The sequence below is a fragment of the Lontra canadensis genome, unplaced genomic scaffold, assembly GCF_010015895.1.
Source record: "Lontra canadensis isolate GAN:19392208 unplaced genomic scaffold, GSC_riverotter_1.0 scaffold1, whole genome shotgun sequence".
Lineage (NCBI taxonomy): Eukaryota > Metazoa > Chordata > Mammalia > Carnivora > Mustelidae > Lontra > Lontra canadensis.
In genome coordinates this window covers 111,385,420-111,405,895 of record NW_022630995.1, presented here as the reverse complement: position 1 = coordinate 111,405,895, position 20,476 = coordinate 111,385,420, and the positions used below count along the sequence as shown (strand labels likewise).

The 20,476-nt window shown below is 34.9% G+C and overlaps 1 protein-coding gene across 5 annotated transcripts in view; it reads left to right on the top strand.

The window, feature by feature from the left end:
- GRID2 (glutamate ionotropic receptor delta type subunit 2) overlaps positions 1-20,476 on the top strand; it is a 1,456,428-nt gene that overhangs the window by 1,077,360 nt on the left and 358,592 nt on the right. For all 5 annotated transcript variants that reach the window (XM_032861590.1, XM_032861599.1, XM_032861608.1 and 2 more), the window contains one exon: positions 12,066-12,167. In XM_032861590.1, coding sequence (XP_032717481.1) covers positions 12,066-12,167 — 102 coding nt within the window. The remainder of the gene's footprint in view (positions 1-12,065; positions 12,168-20,476) is intronic.

Below are 20,476 nucleotides of genomic sequence, written 5' to 3'. Positions count from 1 at the left end.
AGCTCATTTGGGATCAAAAGGATTCAAGATGGTTTCGCTCACAGGTCTTGGGAATTGGTGCTGGCTCTTGGTTAAGGTCCTATAGTTTTCTTTCATATGACTCCTTTTTCTTTCCACATAGTCTCTCATTATTCAGTCTTCTAGCCTACTTTTTTTTTTTTTAGCCTACTTTTCTTTACTTGATTGTTGGCTTCCAAAAATGAGCAAATGAAAGCTACAAGATCTTTTAAGTCCCAAGCCCAGAAATCATATATCTTTCCCTCTGCCTAATTCTAATGATAAAAATAAGTTGCAGAGCTAACCCAGATTCAAGGAGAGGGGGAATAGACTCTCCCTCTTGATGAAAGATTGGTATGCATTCACAGGAGAGGAGGAAATATCTGTGGCCATTTTGAAGACCGACTACTACACAATGGTCCACTTTTTCTATCATTTTCTTTGATGAGATTTGATCCTTTCTCATGGATATCTCCATTCTTTAAATATTGAGTACTTACTATTTATTTATGCCAGTCTTTTAGGAATTAGTAACATACTGCCTAGGGGAAGGTGTTGTATTTTTTTCTTTATAAAATTTTTCTGCTTTGTCACTTCAAAAAGATAAATTCTTGGAGGTGAAAGATGATGTTCTATGCATCCTTGTATCCCATAACACTAGGACAGCAGGTATTTAATAAATGTCTTCTTGATTATAAAAGCTGAGTGATGGAACAATAATGTATTTAAACTATGCACACTACTGCATCAATGTCCACTAGATTATTTATTGCTAAATCTCTTGCAGGTTATGGTGATCAGTTAGTCCTAACCTCTTCCAAATCCCCTGCTATTCTTCATGCTTATCATGTGTGTGTGATTATAGCGAATATTTGCCAGTGGAAGTATATATGGGGAAAATATTTAGGATCATTAATTTTAAAAGGGTAATTAGAAAAACATCTAAAGCCATAAAGAACTCATTTTTGAAGTATGCTAGCATTTCTAAACATGCCTGATTTATGGGAGCCTCAATTACATAAATGTTTGCAATATTTTGCAATGAAATAAAACTTATTTTCAAAGCTGGCAAGAATGCTCAGAGGCATAGTCAATCATTTGATGATTCACAGTTATCCATGAAACCCCAGCACTCCATCCTCATTTTGAGCCTAAGCACAGGCATCTGATAAAGAAGGAGACAGAAAGGAAGAATTACACAGTGACCTAGACAATAGTATCATGTCAGCCTTAGCATCGGATCAACTGATTGCAATGGCTGATTGTACTGTTTATGGCAAGAGTTATTTGGAAAATTTGAATGAGTAATCCTCTCTGGATCATCACAGGAATGACTCTTGGTATGAATCCAGTCATATTAAATAATCATAGAATCACAAAGCTAGACAGGATTTGATGAGAATTAGCTGACTTATTTCTTACCTTGAGTTGAAACCCACATGCCACAAAGTACTCTAGGCAACTGAAATTTGATTTACTTTTTGAGAAAAATAAGACCCATTCATTCATTCAACAAATATTTATTATTTGTGAACTGTATAGGTGATTGGCATCCATTAGTAAACAAAATAGGCAAAAACCCCCATCTCTGTGGAACTTGTAGTTGAATAGGGCAATAATAAGGATTCCATGAATTTCCATTTATCAATATTAGTAATCCTTGTTGGCTTTATATGCATTGGAGGTTGATTTGCTCATATTATAAGAAACTATACATAAAATAGACCTAATCACTAATAGTGATAAGAAAAGAATTTAGAATTTATTTGCATCAGTCCCTTAGTTGAAATAAAAACTAGGCCTTCAAATGCCCAGTCCAACATTCTTTACTTTTTGCCCACTTCTTCAAAAATGTCTTCCTTTTCTAACATTGATGTAGTTATAGAATGCATTCACAAAACCTAGCACAACTTCCATGTAATTAGCTATAAATCTTTTGGTTCCATATGATAGAAACCCAACCTGAATAGTTGAGGCAAAAAAAAAAAAAGAAGGGGGATGGGTTATGCAAATAAATTTTAGTTTTTCAAGGACCCCAAAACACAAATAGAACTACTCCTAGGAAATGAGCACTCAAACACTATTGGAACTGTCCATGTGCCCCTTGCTCCATTCTCCTCTGGAAAATTATCCTATTGATTGAGGTCAGAATCACCTAATGGTTTCTGGTGTTAAACTGCCTGGGTTCAAATCCTGATAATTTCACTTTTGTGCTGAGTAATCTGGAACAGGTCAATAAGTTTTCTAATCCTCAATTTCCTCATGTGTTAAAATTAGGATAATTGATAGTATCCACCTAATAGGATTATAGCAAAAAAAAAGTAAATTACATAATATCCAGGGCTTAGGTACAATACCTGCCTCATAGGAAGTGTTCAATATATGTGAACTGTCATTACAGAGTAAGAACCATCAGGGCTGAGCAGGAGAGAGCTGAGCTGCTGTGTATGGGAGTAGTCAATTAATACAACAAGCAAAAATGAACGTCAGTTAAGCCTTTCATCACTTAGGAGAAACAAGTTGGAAAGACGTTCCTGGCTCCTTCGGTGTCCCTTCTTTTCATACAGAATGACACCAGGTGAGAGTCAGGTGTATCAGCATACGTGGGGGAATTGTCTCACTATTGGAGCATACCCTGAGGCTCTTCCAGTTTTTGGACCAGTGTAGGGGTGAGGAGGAGGAACAGAAGAAGGGGAGGGCTAGGAAAGGAAAAGTATTAAGTCAGAACACAAGAAAGTGTGTTCAATGCTCTCCCCTCCTTCAACCAAGATGTTCTCAGTAGACTCCTGGGGAAAGGCTTCAGGCCAAGGTGCAGATAGAGAGGCCTCTGAAGGGAGGCTCCTGGGCTAAGTAGGCAAATATTGCCTAAAAATGTGGCCAGCCAGAGGGACCCGAGTTCTTGACTACAACTCCCTTCAAGAGGTCTGTCAGGTGAAGCCATCCTAATTGGCTATATTCAGGCCTAAAACATCATTCATAGATATTTGGCCAGGAGCTGTACTCTTCAAGAGGATTTTGCATTGTTGAGGGAGATTTCCTCTCCTAGATGGGTAATATATATTTTTTTCCTCTGAAGTTTCAACACTTCATATTTCATGGATAATTTTTGATTTTCCTTTTAGTGAGATAGTATAGGTACATGTCCTAAAATGAGTCTTCAAATATAAGAAATACCTATCATAGGTTATGCTTTACTCTTATTGTTGTTGTTGTTATATATTTTTCAAATGACAGGACTAATGTAACAACTTATTTTATTCCCTACAGAGTTAGGTAATGTCATCATTCCTCATATAGAAGGCTTCTGAAAAACATTCCTTGATCTTATTATGTAGAGCTTATCCTTTCTGTACCCAGGAAGAATGAGAGTTGCAAATCTACATTTCCAAAAAAAAACAAACAAAAATTCAGTAGCTGCCAGTATAACATCTTGGCTATCTACTGAGATCCTCATTTAAGGCATTGTTTTAAAAATAATCAACAATCACTGCAAGATGTATGAAGCTTCTTGTTTAAAAATCATCTAAATTTGTTTTAGTAGTCAATAAGAATGGAAGTCCCACTTTGTACCAGGAATTATGTATTTAAGAAGGTAGTGGGGAGACAAAAACAGTAATTTTTCCTGACTTAATGGGAACTTACAGATAATTAGTACAATAAATGTTAATCTTTGAAGGATAGGAACATGATACTACATTGGAGGGACCAGAGCTAACCTGGGAGGTGGAGACAGGTAGTCAGGGAAGATTTACAATAACCTACAGATGTTTACATTGAGATCTAAAAGATGAATAAGATTGAATTCAATAAGTCATTGAAGAATGTCAGGTGTCTAGATTTTTCCAATCAAAGAAAGCTATATTATCAAAACCATTATTTCTCAAATTTGGCTACACTTCACAATCACCTTGGAAACTTTTTTTTAAGATTTATTTACTTATTTGAGAGAGAGAGAGAGCACATGCACCCATGTGGAAGTGGGGGTTGCAGAGGGAGAGGGAAAGAGAGCATCCCCAAGCAGACTTGCCAGTGAGTGCAGAGCCCAATGCCATGGGCCTCAATATCCCAACCCTGAGATCATGACTTGAGCTGAAACCAAAAGTCAGTCACCCACCTAACCAACTGAGACACCCAGGTGCCCCATCTTGGAAACTTTAAAAAATACAGATATCTGGATTTCATGCCCAGAAATTCTGATTTAATTTTCATGGCATATAGCTGTGGCATTGTTTTTATTTGTTTTGGTTTTCACTCCCAAATAGTTCTGATATACTTTAATATTTGAGAAATAATGGTTAAATCCTTAAGGCAGGAAGATTATGTCTAACTCAAGAAACTGAAAGAAAATGAATATAGTGGGGCTACCTGGGTGGCTCAGTGGGTTAAGCCTCTGCCTTTAGCTCAGGTCATGATCCCAACGTCCTGAGATCGAGCCCTGCATCAGGCTCTCTGCTCAGCAGGGAGCCTGCCTCCCCCCCCACCCTGCCTGCCTCTCTGCCTACTTGTGATCTCTGTCTGTCAAATAAATAAATAAAATCTTTAAAAAAAATGAATATGGCTGGCTTTCAAACATTGAGAGAGAATGTGGTGTGACCTGAGATTGTGAATGTAAAATGTGACATATCACACAGACCTTGGTTGACCATATCAGAAGTTTGGTTTTTCTTGATAATGATGGAAGACTATGGAAAGATTTTAGACAGAGGACATCATATCCAAATTTATATTTATGTTACAACACAGAGGGAGGATTGTAAAAGAGAAGCAATGGAGTTACCTTGTACTGGGATGGTGGCAAGGAGATGGAGTTAGATGGATTCAGGAGTGTGTTTTTAGAAGGGAAATTGGCAGATTGGCAATGGATTAGATATGTGTGGTTGTAAAACAGATTTGTTAGTTTTTAGATAGTGGAAGGATGGATGGTGGGGTTAGATTATGAGTTTAATCTTTTATTAGTATTATTTTTTAAGATTTTATTTATTCATTTGACAAAGAGAGAGAGAGCAAGCACAAGCAGGAGAGCAGCAGGAGAGGGAGAAGCAGGCTTTCCCCTGAGCAGGGAACTCAATGTGGGGCTCTATCCCAGGACACTGGGATCATGACCTGAGCTGAAGGCAGACATTTAACGGACTGAAACCCCCAGGTGCCCTGAGTTTAATTTCTAGATATTTGAGGTAACTTTGAGTTATCTAAGCATAAATATTGGAGAGATAGTAAAATATATAAAGATGTCCAGACTTCAGATTTTAGATTGTTTGGCAACAAAGATCTACAATACAATAGAAACACTTTACATTAAACTTAAGTGTACCTTAACTTTGTAATTAAAAAAAAAATAAATGTTTTACTTATGTAAAACACTGTACTAGGCACTGGGCACAAAAAGATGATAAAGATGGTACCCCTGACTTTAAGTGGTTAATTATGTAATGGACAAGAAAAGAAAGAGAATTCTAATGTGGTTTTAAAACATCGAGAGATAGCAAAGAATGAAAGAGAAGAAAATCCAGCAAGTTTTATCAGGTTGTAATGCTAAAATATTATTAGGGAAAAAAAGCCTGATCAGAAAAAAAAGGAAAGCTAGTAGAATTTGAGTGAAGAGAATCACCCAGAAGAATTTTTAAAAATTGGCAATGGGATGGTATGATACCAGGGTATGATCTCAGGGGATGTTTTGCTTTTGCATTCAGTTTGAACTAGAGAGACAGAAAAATGAAAAAAAAAAAAAAGAAGAAGAAGAAGTAAGAGAAAAAGAAGGAGAAGAAAGAGGATAACAGGAGTTTTAATGAATGCATTTATTTATCAGATGTTTATTGGGACCTACCATGTTCTAATATATCAATACTATGATAAGGACTAGGAGTACAAGAGTAGACAAGGTAGGCATCATTCTGACTTCACAGAGTTTATAACCTCCTATCCTATTTAGAACAAGAAAAATAAAATTGCTGGTTTTTTTGAGAAAGTGTCCCTAGTTAGCTTGTATAAAAGAAGCCAGTAAAAATGATGCCTTCAATGAGCTAAGTAGGTCTTCTATGAGACTTCATTCCCTGGGTGTTAAGGCAAGTTTTAGTGCAGGATTTCTCAGTCTTGGCTAGAGGTTGAAATCACCTGGAGAGCAATAAATAATACTGATGCCTGGATCCCATCCCTGGAGATTTGGACTTAATTGTTCTGGGTTTGTGCTGATACATCAGAAGTTTTTAAAATCTTCAGGTGATTCTAATATGCAGCCAAAGTTGAGAACCACAGCTTTAGAGGTATGCTTCCTCATTGAAACTAGTAAGGAACTCCAAACAATGAGGCTGAGCTAGAAAAATGAGGGCTGATTTTACAGGGATGATAATTAACACTTCTTTAGTCTTTATGTGCCAGGAACACTTCTAAACACTTGACATATATGAAGTCAGTTAATAATCCCACTAGCCCTGTGAGGAAGTCGCTTTTATTACGCCCATTTGAGAGGTGAGAAAACTGAGGCCCAATGACAGATGCCCAGCAAGTGTCAGAGTAGAACGTAAGCAGTCTGGTTCTAGAGTTTCTGGTTTTAGCCGCTATACTGCCTCTAAATATAGTGTAACAGTAATTTTACACCAAAAAGAATTATAAAAGAAGGGAAAACTTATAACAATGGCAAAATATTAATCAATTAAATGCCAGGTGATTCTGTGAGTAGTTATTATAGCTGCATAAAACATCTTTAAGCTATTTTTTCATATCTATAGCTTCTCATGTTTATATTCATTTGCAGAAATCAGCTAAGTTCTTCTTATTTTATATGTACATCATTACATGGTGCAGAAATTTTGTTTTCAGCAGCAGTACAGGGAAATGTAAGCAGTGGAATCAGGGGATATTTCTTTCTGATTTTTTTTTTCCCCAAAGATATATTCTCCTAAAGGAAACTCAAGTGCTAAGGCTATTTCACATAATCTAAAGAACATCTACTACTTCATGGTAATGACCAAGCTGTAGGAATAGAATCTTAGGAGGCAATAATCATCCCCTAGAAAGAAAGTCTTACAAATTGAACCTGTTTTACAGGTGGAAATATCACCAACAAAATTATTATTGGAGATATAACTGACACACTACATTCCTGTACATATCAAAGAAAAGAAACATCCTAATTTAACTCTATAAAACATGTATCTGAGCCAACCTGCCATATGTATTTCTTTTTACACTTTTCTATTCCATTATAGAAGTAATACCTACAAAATAAATGCTGTGCATTTCTAAATGGATAGCTTCCAGCTACTTTGCCTATGCTTATTGTTCCCTTTTTTCCTTTAAAGGCTGGGAAAGCAAGTAAAGGCAATACAGGGGCGGGCAGCACACAGCCTGGTATGTTGTGTCCTGCAGCTGGAGCTTCCGTACTGGAGCCAGGCTTCGTTTGTTCCATATGAATACAAGCTAATAAATGTAGGGAATTCCATTTGGTATTCAATTAAGAGCTCTCTTGACTTCTGTAATTAAGGCCTGTAACTATTAAGCGTAAAATTAAAGTCGAACAGTCCAGCTCTTTTTTGACATTGTAACACTGCCGGAAAAATAGGGATGCAAAACCTAGTCAAACGTCATCCTTTAAAGCCCATGAACAAATGAAAAGAGGAAATATTGAGAAGAAAAGAGTAAATATCTAAAACTTGGTCATTTGCTCACAGCATGATGCATCGTGTCAGGAACCTATAACTGTCCTCTTGCAAATACATTAACCGTTTTGTTGAACACAAGATGCTACATTGATTTTAACAGAGAGCGACAAGATTATGGTTGCTAAAGCTCCAATGAAGGGGATAATTAAAGCATTAAGCATTTTTAAGGTTTTAAAGTGACTTTCAGCAATAACCAGATAATGCCACAGGAAATCGATATACTGTAATTGAAAGGAAATTGAATTGGTCTTTATTTTTTTAATCCCTTCTAAATTTTCTCTAGATGTCAGACCATGGGAGACACTGAATCTTGTTTTGCCATCAGCAGCATGACTTTCTGTAAATCTCATGTGCTGCAGGGGCTACTTTTATTATTTTTTACTTAGAAAGTGCTCTGCTGAATACATAGTGTTATAAGTAAGAGTGTGTGTGCATTATCTTTATTAGTCCCTGGCCTCATTGTTTAAAAAAAGGGGGGGACAAAAATAAAAACACAGTCGTACAAAAACAACCTTCTCCACATACCCAGAGCAATCAAGTTAATAGAATTTCTAACAATGAAACCAGAGAAGTTGTTAGATAAGCTTCACACTTGAACTTAAATGAAATTCTTCCAGGCTTTTTTTTTTTTTTTAATCATTGTGTCAATCTTGATACACTGCAAGGAATATGACCCATTGTAGATACAAATTCATTTTGAATTTGTGTGAACCTAACTCATTTGTATTGCTTATTATTGGAAGGAGCTATTACAATCAAACAGAAAAACTTGAAGGGAACCTCAAGGAGATAAGTGGCTATGAAGAGAAATTAAGGAATCTTAAAACTTGAAAAATAATCAGCATTTTCTCTATTTATTATTTCCTCATTTATCTCTGGTGTACATTTTGAGAAGCATCAACAGAACTTTTGGTAAATGAAATGTGTTCCACACTTATCTTTAGTAATTTGGTGGTGCAACATAGAGATTTCCAGAAATGCTTTTGAGAATCTCTTGTCCATTTCATTTTTCTGCTGCTTTCCTTATTCTACTCAATATCTTATGACTGATTAAGTAGATAAAAGATAACACAGTGGAAGGAGCACAACCTCTCAATCTTCAGTTTTCCCTTCTGTTGAATGGAGATAATAATGTTGCCTTTCTCATTGCATTGTTTTGAGAAGTAAATTAATTAATATAAGTAAAGACCTCAGAAGATTAACATATACTATGTATTATGTACATGTTATAATTTCTTTGATAAAAATTATGATGATGATGATAATGCCTTTTCAGTTATATTGCCAGAATGTGAATTCACCAGCTGTTATATTGAGAAAGCCAGTTAACAATTCTAAGCCTTAATTTTTTTGACTAAAATATAAGAATAGTATTTTCTCTATCTACCTTAAATAGATCATATTTATTAAAAAAATTCATAAGCTATAAAACAGCACTGCAATTGAAACCACTGAATCTAAACTTTTATTTTTTATTTTTTTAAAGATTTTATTTATTTACCTGAGAGAGAGAGAGAGAGAGAGCACTCAAGCAGGGAAGGGGCAGAGAGAGAGGGAGAAGCAGACTCCCTGCTAAGCAAGGAACCCAGTGAGGGGCTAGATCCCAGGACCTGGAGGTCATGACCTGAGCTGAAGGCCGAACCATCCAGGCATCCCAAATCTGGACTTTTTAAAAGCACTAGTTTAAATCCTAGGTTCCTCTCTTAGTAGTTATATGACTTTAGATAAGTCCTTAGTTTCTATGTTTATAATATAAAAATTATAATAACAGCTTCTCATAAAGTTATTTTAGGTCTAAATGAGATCAGGTATAAAGAGCTCAGTATCATGGCTAACACTTAGAAATTATTCCAAAAAATGCAAAAAAAAAATAATTCTATTCAATACAGGAAATAAACATGATTTTAATTTCTGAATGATTTCTTTGTTTTGTCCAATTTTGATATGTGACAAGTGGATATATTTTATTTCTAGTTTTCCAGATAATCTGTATTCTAAGCTTTACTCTAACTCAAAATTCAGTCTCTGAAATTCCTAGCTCTTGGCATCTGTAGCTAATATTCAACTACCTTTAAGTGTTAGAGTTTGTACATATGAAGAACTGAATTAAGTAAAAGGTGTTACCAATCCTAAAATCCCAACTGCTGTTATGATGAAGAGAAACAATTTACAAGTGTTATGATCAAAAGACACATGAGTCAAATCGCAAGCAAAGGGGGAGAAGAGAGAGAGAAAATAGAAATGGAAAAAAATCATCAGGCAGAGGAGAAAACGATGTCTTGTAATATATATGAGAAAGAACTTGGTCAAATATTTTTTTTAAGTGAGAAGAGACATTATATATATACACTTTATATATGTATACAAATGTGTAAGTTATTGCCCAGGTCTGAAGACAAATGTTTTTAATGTTATTTCAAAATCTCAAATGTTTGGGTGCCTTAAAATTTTTAAACCACTGACTATATTTAGTTATGATTAAAGGAAGATGTAATTAAGAAGCCAGAAATTACATATTTTTAAATGTTTGTCCAGAGCATTGTTCAGACAGACTGCTCAGCAAGCCTTATTGTTATTCCACTAGTATATATTTTGACTGGTCAATACACCCAAATCCTATGGCCAAGTTGGCATAAATAAGATGTCATTTATTTAGTCAAACTAGCGGTAGGTTCACCAAGGAAGACAAAAAAAAAGAAAACCTTGTATTTACTTTGGTAACTTAGCCATATTTACCTTGAACAACATGATGTCCTACAAGCTATTCAGTAAGCTTGGAATTAAGGAATAGAACTATAAAAGGTGGATAGCATAGCAGTCCTTCATTTAATGTTGTAAACCGCTTTTCTCACCAGTATTTAGTCTAAGAAAATAAAATCTTCTTGAAAAAATTACTAGAAAGAGCACACATCAAGGAATGTAATTGAGCATAGACTTTGGTTGACCTGAGAAGAGAACAAAAGATCGAAAGAAATTTCGTAAGGTTCTAAATTGGGCAAGAGGACCACAATATCTCTGATAATTAGACTTTCAGCACATTTGGATCTGCTAATTAGATCTAAGTTCTAATTAGACTTTTTAGGTAACTAAGAATGACATATCATTGCATGAATTTAATGTGTTTTTCCAGTTGAAACCTACAATTATCAGCCCTTTCCAAATTATTTTAATACAGAAAAAGCTGGCTTTTTGTTTAAATTGTGACAACCCTTCTCTTAAGATATATTGTGTGCATTTTAGGTTTCTTAATTAAACACCTCTTGGGTACTCAAAGAGAAGCTTGAGTTTTAATAGGAAGCACCTAAATCTTTTATTTATGAAGGAGACTTGCCATCGTGCTGCCAACTTTGGAAGCCACAAACAAAATGCAATGTGAGGAAATAAATCAGTCTTCAGGAAGAAGCAGCACAAATAGCCAGGTGCCCCTATAAACCATTCAGTCAATCAGAGCAGTCTCCAAATATGACTAAAGGATTGTTATATTTTTAAAGCATGCAAATGGAATAGGTTCTTCAAAGTGAAAGCTCATGATCTAGTATCAGAATTAATAGCATGACATTTCTTCCCAAGATGCGCATTATGGGATTCTCTTTGCAGCTTTGCTTTTTGAGTTATCTGCTAATTCAGGTCACAATCTCTCTTCCATTTCCCTCCTTATTTCTGAATTGAGAGTTACCAGTTTTTATGTGTTGTGACTTATAGGCAGTGATTTTAAAACTGTTAGCTCTCAGATTTGGATATTACAAGAGCTGAGAACTACATGAGGATGTAAAATTAAACCAGTATTTGGAGTGTAAAGAGCAGTGACTCGCTGCAAGACTTTAAGGAAAAGGCAGCTTCCAAAATATTCCAAGGAAATCGATAGCACTGACCAAAAAGGCAAATTATATTGTTGTATGTACTGTGAATACTTGAAAACAGCAAAGCCATATACATGATTTTGCCCCTCAAATAAAAACAGTAAACCTTCTAACTGTATTAAAAATCTTATTTTTTCCAATAAAAGCAGTGTAATATCTAATTAAAACCATTGAAACTATAAGAATCTAACTTGTATAATAATTGATATATTAAGAACAGATATTATACTAGAATTATATGCACTATTATTTTTCCAATTAGTGCATTACTGGGACTGAGTTATTGGTGTATTATCACTCCTTATTAAGTCCATGTCCTTAGTGAGTCTCCTGAAACATATTGGATACTGTTGTATGCCATATAATGATATTTAAGAGTGGGAAATGGAATTTCTGATTGCTTCGTTTGCTATTAAAAAAGAAAACCTGTGCAGGACCTTTCCTATACCAGTTATTTCAAGAGATATCACACAGTTTTCTGCAAGACTTTTGCATAGGTGATTGGACTGTTCTTCAGGCAGGAAAGTGACCAAGCTATTTTACCTTTCAGCTTGGGTGCTGGAATCCTGTCACAGGGCTGAATGGGTCACTGACTGACAAGAAACTAGAGAATAACATGCGTGGAGTGGTTCTACGTGTAGTGACCGTTCTGGTAAGTCTGATCTGAGCCGTGTGGTTCTGGCTTCTAGAAGTTACTTTATCCTTCATTTCTTTATGTTTTAGGTGATGCCATAATCGTTAAAGAACTTTGAACAAATCCGACTGTGCTTTCTAAGATATGTTTAATGGTCATATTTTCCGACCTTCAATTTATATGGATCAGAATCAGATTTTTGTAGGCTTTGCTTTTAATTACAGTGTTTTTGTAATTTTCTTTCTGATACATTTTAGGCCCAGTTTGCTGTACAAGATAAAGATCTCCCTCAGGCATTTTGTCACTTGTAAATCTGCATAGATAAGATTAATCACACCAAGCAAGGGCAGAGTTGACAAAATGTAGTATACTCAGTAATACTCAAACATTGGCAGACTAAAACGTAGCAAGAACCTACTTCAAGGGAAAGATCATACAATTGTTTAGTAAATATTCCTTGAGAGTCAACTCTATTCAAGCTCATTGCTGATTACTGGGTTTCACTGATGAATAAAGAAATGGATAGATATGATTTTGTCTTTATGAAGCTTACCATCTAGTGATTAAATGGAATTATACATGTAAAATATTTATTACAATTACATTTATTTAGAATCAAATGGCAACTATTATCATCATTCTGTATATTATCATTTTCCCTTTTAATAAGCGTATAAAATTACATGTAAAAAATATTTTAAACAGTAAAATACTTGAATGGATACTGTCTAAATACCCATAAAGCATGAAAATATGCATTCTCCCTTGTTATTTTTTTGAGTTTAGGCTTATGCTACTCTGTAGTCAGTTTCAAAATGTCCATGGTTGTTAACTTTATTTTTCCTTAGAAAAGCCTCCTTGTTTTTAAATTTGAAAAAGTCTTTTCTATAGGCTGAATAAACTGCAGAATTTGTAGATGGAAGAAACATGGTCTCTTTTTTTTAATTGCTGCCTATTGAGTATCTAGCAAAGTTTATAACAGCAAGGTCTGCCCCTTATACATTGTTCAATACAAATTAAGTGGACTCAACATAATTTCATTGTTTAAAAAGAGATCTGTATTATTCTCTGTAAGAGCATATTCAAATGAGTAGTCTATCCCCCCTTTTTGGTGCCTATAATTTATTCTTAGCTATTATTTTGATAAGATTTTTACTTTTTTGGCAAATATTATGAATACTTGACAACTTGAATGTGATGGTGATTCTGAATGCACCCAAGGCTGTGGATATGCAATGGCATCGATGTGCTATTATTTAAAAAAAAAAAAAAAGACATTTAAAGTGCAGTGAACTATTAATAGTCTCTTTTCTAGTGATTAACATAGAATGTCAGGAGAAAACGTCAAGAAAGACAATGTATCTACATTGTTTTTGTCTTTGAGATTCAGATTTCTAAGGCTAACTAACCTCATTTAGTCACTAAGCAAATATTTATTTAATACTTTACTGTCTGATAGACTTAGTAATGGCTATAAAATGAATAATACATGTACCTAATACATTACATATCTATTATGTAGGTATATGTATTCACCTTATAGGTATATTCATACCTCAGGGTACACAAAGAATCTTATTGGGAGATGCACATACAAAAAGAAAACCAGGCAAGAACTGTTAGGTACTTACTATATGCCAAGTATTTTATGAAGTTATTAGCCTGTATTGTTTTATTTAGTCCTTACAGTATTTCCAAGAAATAGGTACTTCTCTGAGTCCAAGGATGAGGAAGAGGAAACTGGGACATGCAGAGGTTGGTTGGAAAAAAAAATGTTGAGTATATACTGAGTTAGTATATAGAGAGAGTTAGGATTCAAATCCAGGAAGTCAAACTGACTCCAGACCTCTTAACTTCTTCCCTCTTAACATTATATTATATCCTCTCTACTCCTACTGTGATAAGTATGAGAATTGAGGTATCTATAGGATTTTATTTGGCTTGAGGGTTAAAAATTCTTAACTCTGAATAAGATGACAGTGAGTTTTATTGGGAAAACTTCATATGGCAAATTATTGTAAGTTTATGTCCAGACTGAACAAAATTATTGTCATGCATGAAATTGCCATGTATGTATTGCTTCATACAATGATAATGCATTCATGCCTCAGTCTCACTTTCATGACTCATAAGGGCCTCCATGTCCTGTAAGCTCAGCCCTGCACAGATCCCAGACATGTTAGTTAGTGGAGACATGGAAACAATGTTTTCCCAGGTCTTCTGTGAGGCAATGTGGATTTATCAGTGTGTAAAAGGTCCTTACTCTTATTACACTCCCACAATATGTAGTCATTATACTCAATTATTTTATAGGCTTACTGTTTCCTCTCGTAATTCTGTTTGAATGGAACCAGCTATGACCTTATTTATTTCCCACAATCACTCTTCCATGTCTAGCTCTTACTTATGTGGCTTTACAGGCTTCTGCTAAGAATGCTGATGATTCTCCCCTCAATCCACCCAGCATCTCCAAAATCTTGATGCCTACTAAACCCCAGAATTTAGTTTTGGTTTATACTGAACTTGATTTGGCCACGTAAACACCACTTTCTTGTATTCCATGAACTTGCCTCCAACACTATCAAGAAGGGAGAAGGAAAAGGAGGTTTCATGTGTAAAGCCCCTGAGGGGAGGTCTCTCAATCTTTATTCCATCCTAACTACAATCTAGTCCCAGTTCTATACATGCCACCTTTAGTGCTGAGGACATTTATGCTATAATGACACACAGGTTAATAAAATTGATTTTCTCTACCTAAGTTTTGAAACCCCCATTCCTATCACCGTTAATGATATTTCATTGACTTGAAAGAAATACTGATACTTATTTTAAACCAAATAATTCAACTCCATACCATTTATTATACTGTTGGAAATAAATGGTATACACAAATGCTTAACTAAAGAGAGTTATGCCTCTATCAGAAAGGATGAATACCTAACTTTTGTAGCAACATGGGTGGGACTAGAAGAGATTATGCTGAGTGAAATAAGTCAAACAGAGAGAGTCAATTATCATATGGTTTCACTTATTTGTGGAGCATAACAAATAACATGGAAGACATGGGGAGATGGAGAGGAGAAGGGAGTTGAGGGAAATTGGAAGAGGAGGTGAGAGAGAGAGAGAGACTATGAGAGAGACTATGGACTCTGAAAAACAACCTGAGGGTCTTGAAGGGGCGGGGGGTGGGAGGTTGGGGGAACAAGGTGGTGGGTGTTAGGGAGGGCACGTATTGCATGGAGCACTGGGTATGGTGCAAAAACAATGAATACTGTTATGCTGAAAAGAAATTTAAAAAAAAGTAAAATGACTATTAAAAGTTATAAAAAGAGAAAGGAGGAGTTATAATAATTTTATTGGTAATAAGTAAATATCTTCACTTTTGAACTGCTAATCTTGATCATTTGATAATAAAGAATGAAGTAATAAAAAAAAAAGGTATTTGACCAGTACAAATAAAGGTATCATTAACAAGGATATAAATAGGGTTAAAGGATTCAACAAGGGGTGTTGATGCATCAGGGCCTAGCTGCGCAGCAAATCTTGACTACCCTGAAATCTGATGGGTCATGGGGACGTTATAGTACTAAGATTTGGCAATAGCTAGAACCATGGGAGGCCATTCAATAGTAGCCGTGACTTTCCATACAGAAAGAGGATGGAGAAAGTCACTCTCAAACCACAATCAAGCAGTGAGGAAGTGGGGAGAGGGGTTATGTCAATTTCCCTTCTTCTGTCTTCCCATCCCTTCATTGTCTCCAGGTGAAAACCTAATCAGAAGTCAGGGAGCAAGGGAGCCCAAGTAAGGAAGACTGTGAAGGTCAGCCAGGCTGCCAGGACACAAAGCAGGGCAGTGAAGGGCAGAGTGGATCCAGAGGGGAAATAGGGAAGAACCAACATTAGCATCTACTATTTTGAAAGAACCTGTTAAAAACTTTATATGTGTTATTTAGTCCTTATAAAAACCCTACAAGAGGTATATCAATGACATTAGAAGGTTGAAAATAGGGCGTAAAAATGCAAACTAAAGTTCTATGACCGTATAGCTAATAAGAGCTAGAGATAAGTTTCAAGCCCAGAGATTTGGGCTCCAGGGGCCACATTCTTAGCTCCTCTGATATCTCCCTTAAGAATCTGAATGAACTCATGTTAGGCTTAAATTAAATATAATTATTGAGATGGGAAGGTTCCAAATTTATGGGATTGATAACTTAGGAGCATTTTTCTAAATAGCATCACATATGGATAACTTTATACTCAGCCATCTCCAAAGCTATGTAAATGTCTTATGAAATGAGAATAAAATTCAGACCCAGCAAACTTAGTCCTTTTTCTACAATTTCTGTTTATATTGGCCCACTAATCTCTCCTTTTCCTGAGTACCAAGTGTATTAGTACAAGACATTTATTAAGATTTGTTTTTTCCTTTTAACTTCTAAAGTAGTGGAACTATGGATAGCCATAAATAACCCATTATGTCATTCAGTTTTTTTCATGGTAAGTCACAAAAAGTTGTTGCAAACATGACTGAGTTGTAAATATGATTATAATACTCACAAAAATATAACGGAAAGAAGTTGGCAACAAGTGCAAAGTAAGGCTTGAGAAGGAAGCTATGCTGTACAAGATCTCTGAAAATATAAACTGGCATTTAGAAGGAACTCACTGATTAATAATTCTTAAAAACAGACACATGGCATCTCTAATGAAACATGAATTTACTCAAATTCATTTGAGAAATATTTATTGAGTGCCTTCTTCTAGGTGCTTGGGGTACATACAAAACAAAGAAACTGACTTTGGGGAGTTGCATTCCAGTAGGCATCTTCTAAAGCTCTCAGAATATTTTTGAAAAAAAAAATGCAATACCATTGTCCTATAGTAAATGTGCAACACAGTATTTCTTTTGCCATTACCATAGAAATAATTTTAAAACTTTGTATAAATGTATGATTGGAAATTTATGGTAAAGCTGTGAGAGTGATATTTCTGTATTTTATAAATTTGAAAACCTATAATTTTTAACATTTTAATATCTGAAATCAAGATGTGTTTTTCAGTTAATTAATGGTTCCTTACAATTATATTTGGCAGCATATTTTATCTTAGTGATAGGAAAAACAATTGTGCATTTTATAATTGAAAATTTTTAGATTAAATAATATATGGAGGGTATTTTTATAAAATTAATTAAGTTAATGGATATTCCTGGAAAGCTGAATTCAACAAATCTGGGCAAGAAGCCATCATAAAGAAAGAGACTATTTTAAGGAATACTTCCAAAAGAAAAGAAATAACATTAGGAAATGAAGCCAATTTTTTTTTTTAAAAAGGACTGTAATAGCAATTTAAAAATTACTATCTAAACTAAAACTATCATTAGAATCATAGAAAGATAAAAGTAGAAAATAAACAAAGGCAGCTTATCTTAAACCAATACCACATAAAGCAAAGTGCAAACTATGTGTTGAGAGAAGGTAAGTTTCCCCAAGCAGCTCACCATAAGAAAGGTATAGCAGGTAGCTGTGGGTTGCCTGGGTCCTTAAGTGTCTGCCTTCTGCTCAGGTCATGATCCCAGATATGAAGGCCTGCATCAGGCTCCCTGCTCAGCAGGAAGCCTGCTTCTTTCTCTTTCTTTCCCCTGGCTTGTGTTGCATCCCTCACTGTCTTGATCTCTCTCCCTCTCTCTCTCTCTCAAATAAATAAATAGTAATTTCTTTTTCCTAAAATATTTCCTTACTATTAGTCTCACTTCTTGGAATTTAATTTTCAGCAGACCTTATTTCACTGGGAAAATTCACATGTTATCTGAGATCAGAGAAAGGTAAAATGACCTAAACCATTAGCCTTGACTCAACTATTTATTGAACATATATTACAAGCTTGAGACATTATCCTGAATTCCAGAAAGGCAAAAATAAGTAAGATACAGTCCTTGCTTTCCAGGAGCTCTACATAAACCATTTTATCAAAATTATTAAGCTATCAGAAAATAGAACCTGTGTGTGAAGGACTCAGAATTAAATACATTTTGTAAAGGCTGAAAAAGAATGATAAAGTTGAGAGAAATACATAGAGAGAAATAGAGGACAGACATCACACTCTTTATAATCTAATCTCAGCAATGACATCTAGGACTGACTTCATGGCTTTACAGGACAATTTAATTCCTTATTTCATTATGTTCTTTCATTTAGAACTCTTTGTAACTCTGTTATTTTTTTTAATAATTTCATTAATGTTATATTCTCCCTCTAAACTGTAACAATAAGACACAAAGTTGGTCTCACTTATAATGCCTGGATTATAAAAGCAATCAGTAAGTATTTGTTGAATGAACAAATCAAAATATTCAGATAGCCAGAAGGGTTGTGTTTGGTGGGGCAGGGGAGGGAGGAGTAGAAGCAAAGGAAAGAAAAAGGAAAAAAGGAAGGAAAAAGGAAACAAAAAACCACACCTCTATAGGTAATTACAAAAAATAAGAACAGGTTGGACACAAGACTATGTGAATAGGCCACAGTATAAATTGGTGGTCTTAAGATTCTTCATTATTTGGTTTCCATTCACTAAGTCCAGATTTCCAAGATAGATGGCAAAGGATAGCCTAGAGTGATAGGTATTCATTTCCAGCATGGTATTTTATCCCTGAATCTTTTTCCCTTTATTACACCTTGCTGAATCAGACAAATCTGTTGGCATGCTGGAGCCCCTTTATCTGTTTTATTTACATCTTGAACAAGTCACTAAGTTCCCTGCTTTTCACTGTTCCCTTCTGAAGAACACCTGGGTTTCTCAAATTTCCCAGAACTCTGAAATCACCATGGCTGGGTCTGTTACTCTCCCCAGTCAAAGCCTAAATGACTGAAAAAGCACAGCATTCAGTTTTTGTAGATTTCTTGCTATTTATTCCTTTTCCCTTGCTATTTGTCCCTTGCTGTTTATTCCTTCCCTCCCTCTGCACACCTTAGTGAGGAAGGCAGGAGTGGATATCTGCTACCTCTCTGCCTCCTCAGATAGCCATGTCCTAGTGCTCACGTCATTCAGTGTTCCAAATGTGTCTCCTTAGCTGTTCCAACCATTCCTTTTATATTAACCCAACATTATTGATTCAGCATCCTCTCTGTCCTATACATTGTGCTAGGTGCTAGGGATGCAGAGGTAACAAAATAGCATGATCATCGCATAGAACATGACATCTACTGGTAATATTGACAACATCTAAAAAGAGACAATAATGATTAGGTAAACTGGGGATATAAGGAAATGCTTCTCTGACAGAGAACTACCTGAGGTATAGTTCTCAAAATGTGAAGGACTGTTATATATGTCCTAGATGTCTCGCAGAAATAACTTGAAGGGTGGAAGATGGAGACAGGATGTGGGCAACAAGATAGTTTACACATAAATAAAACCCATGTTATATTATTAGACTATTAAAGTCCGAAATCAGTAGGAATATAGTCATATAATCTATATACTATTTGACAAACTGTTGTGCCATAAACTCTATAGGTTTGATCTGACACTTAAAATTTTACATTTAGACTCAGTATTAAAAGTACAAAGAAGATAAAGAATTATTTTCAAAAAGCAAAAGACTCAAAGCTATTAAATCTTTTGACAGAATTGACACGAGGAAATGACTTAACCCACTTACACTGTGATCAGAGAACTATATGCTTTTAAGGTAAAGAAGTAAAAAATCTTTAACTCAAAACATCAAGGATCACTCTCATTATGAAATAGTAAGATCATGTATGACAAGAAGTTACAAATAATATTGAATCATATAATAGTCTGGATCTTGGAGATAGTCATCATTAGCCCTTTTCCCACAATGTTTTCATTTCTAATTCATTGATATTTCATAATTCATTTTCTCTGTCTGTGGAAAGTATAGGATTAGACAAAATCAGGATAACGGATAAGAGAAAAAAAGGAAAATATGGTATAACTGTACAGTTCATAATCTTCTATTGAAAGAGCAATCCAAATAGAAGAAAAAAAAGAAAACTTACCTCTTTTTTTTCTCTTGGATTGTGCCTCTTTGGAAATTTATTCAATATTCTTATATTAAATACAAATAAATAAAACTTGGATTTTTTTTAATGTTAAGGGGCATTATGGCTAATATGTAACTAACAAAATCTCAATTTTTATAATATACAAGAAGGTATGAAGTTTAGAAATAGTAATTGATATATGTCAGTATAAGATCGAGGAACACGTTTATTTCTTCTGGAGATACCTTATAACTAAGCAGTAAATAACATGTGATTAATTTTCTTACTAGAAGCACTTTAGCCTATTTCATACCTTTTCTCCAC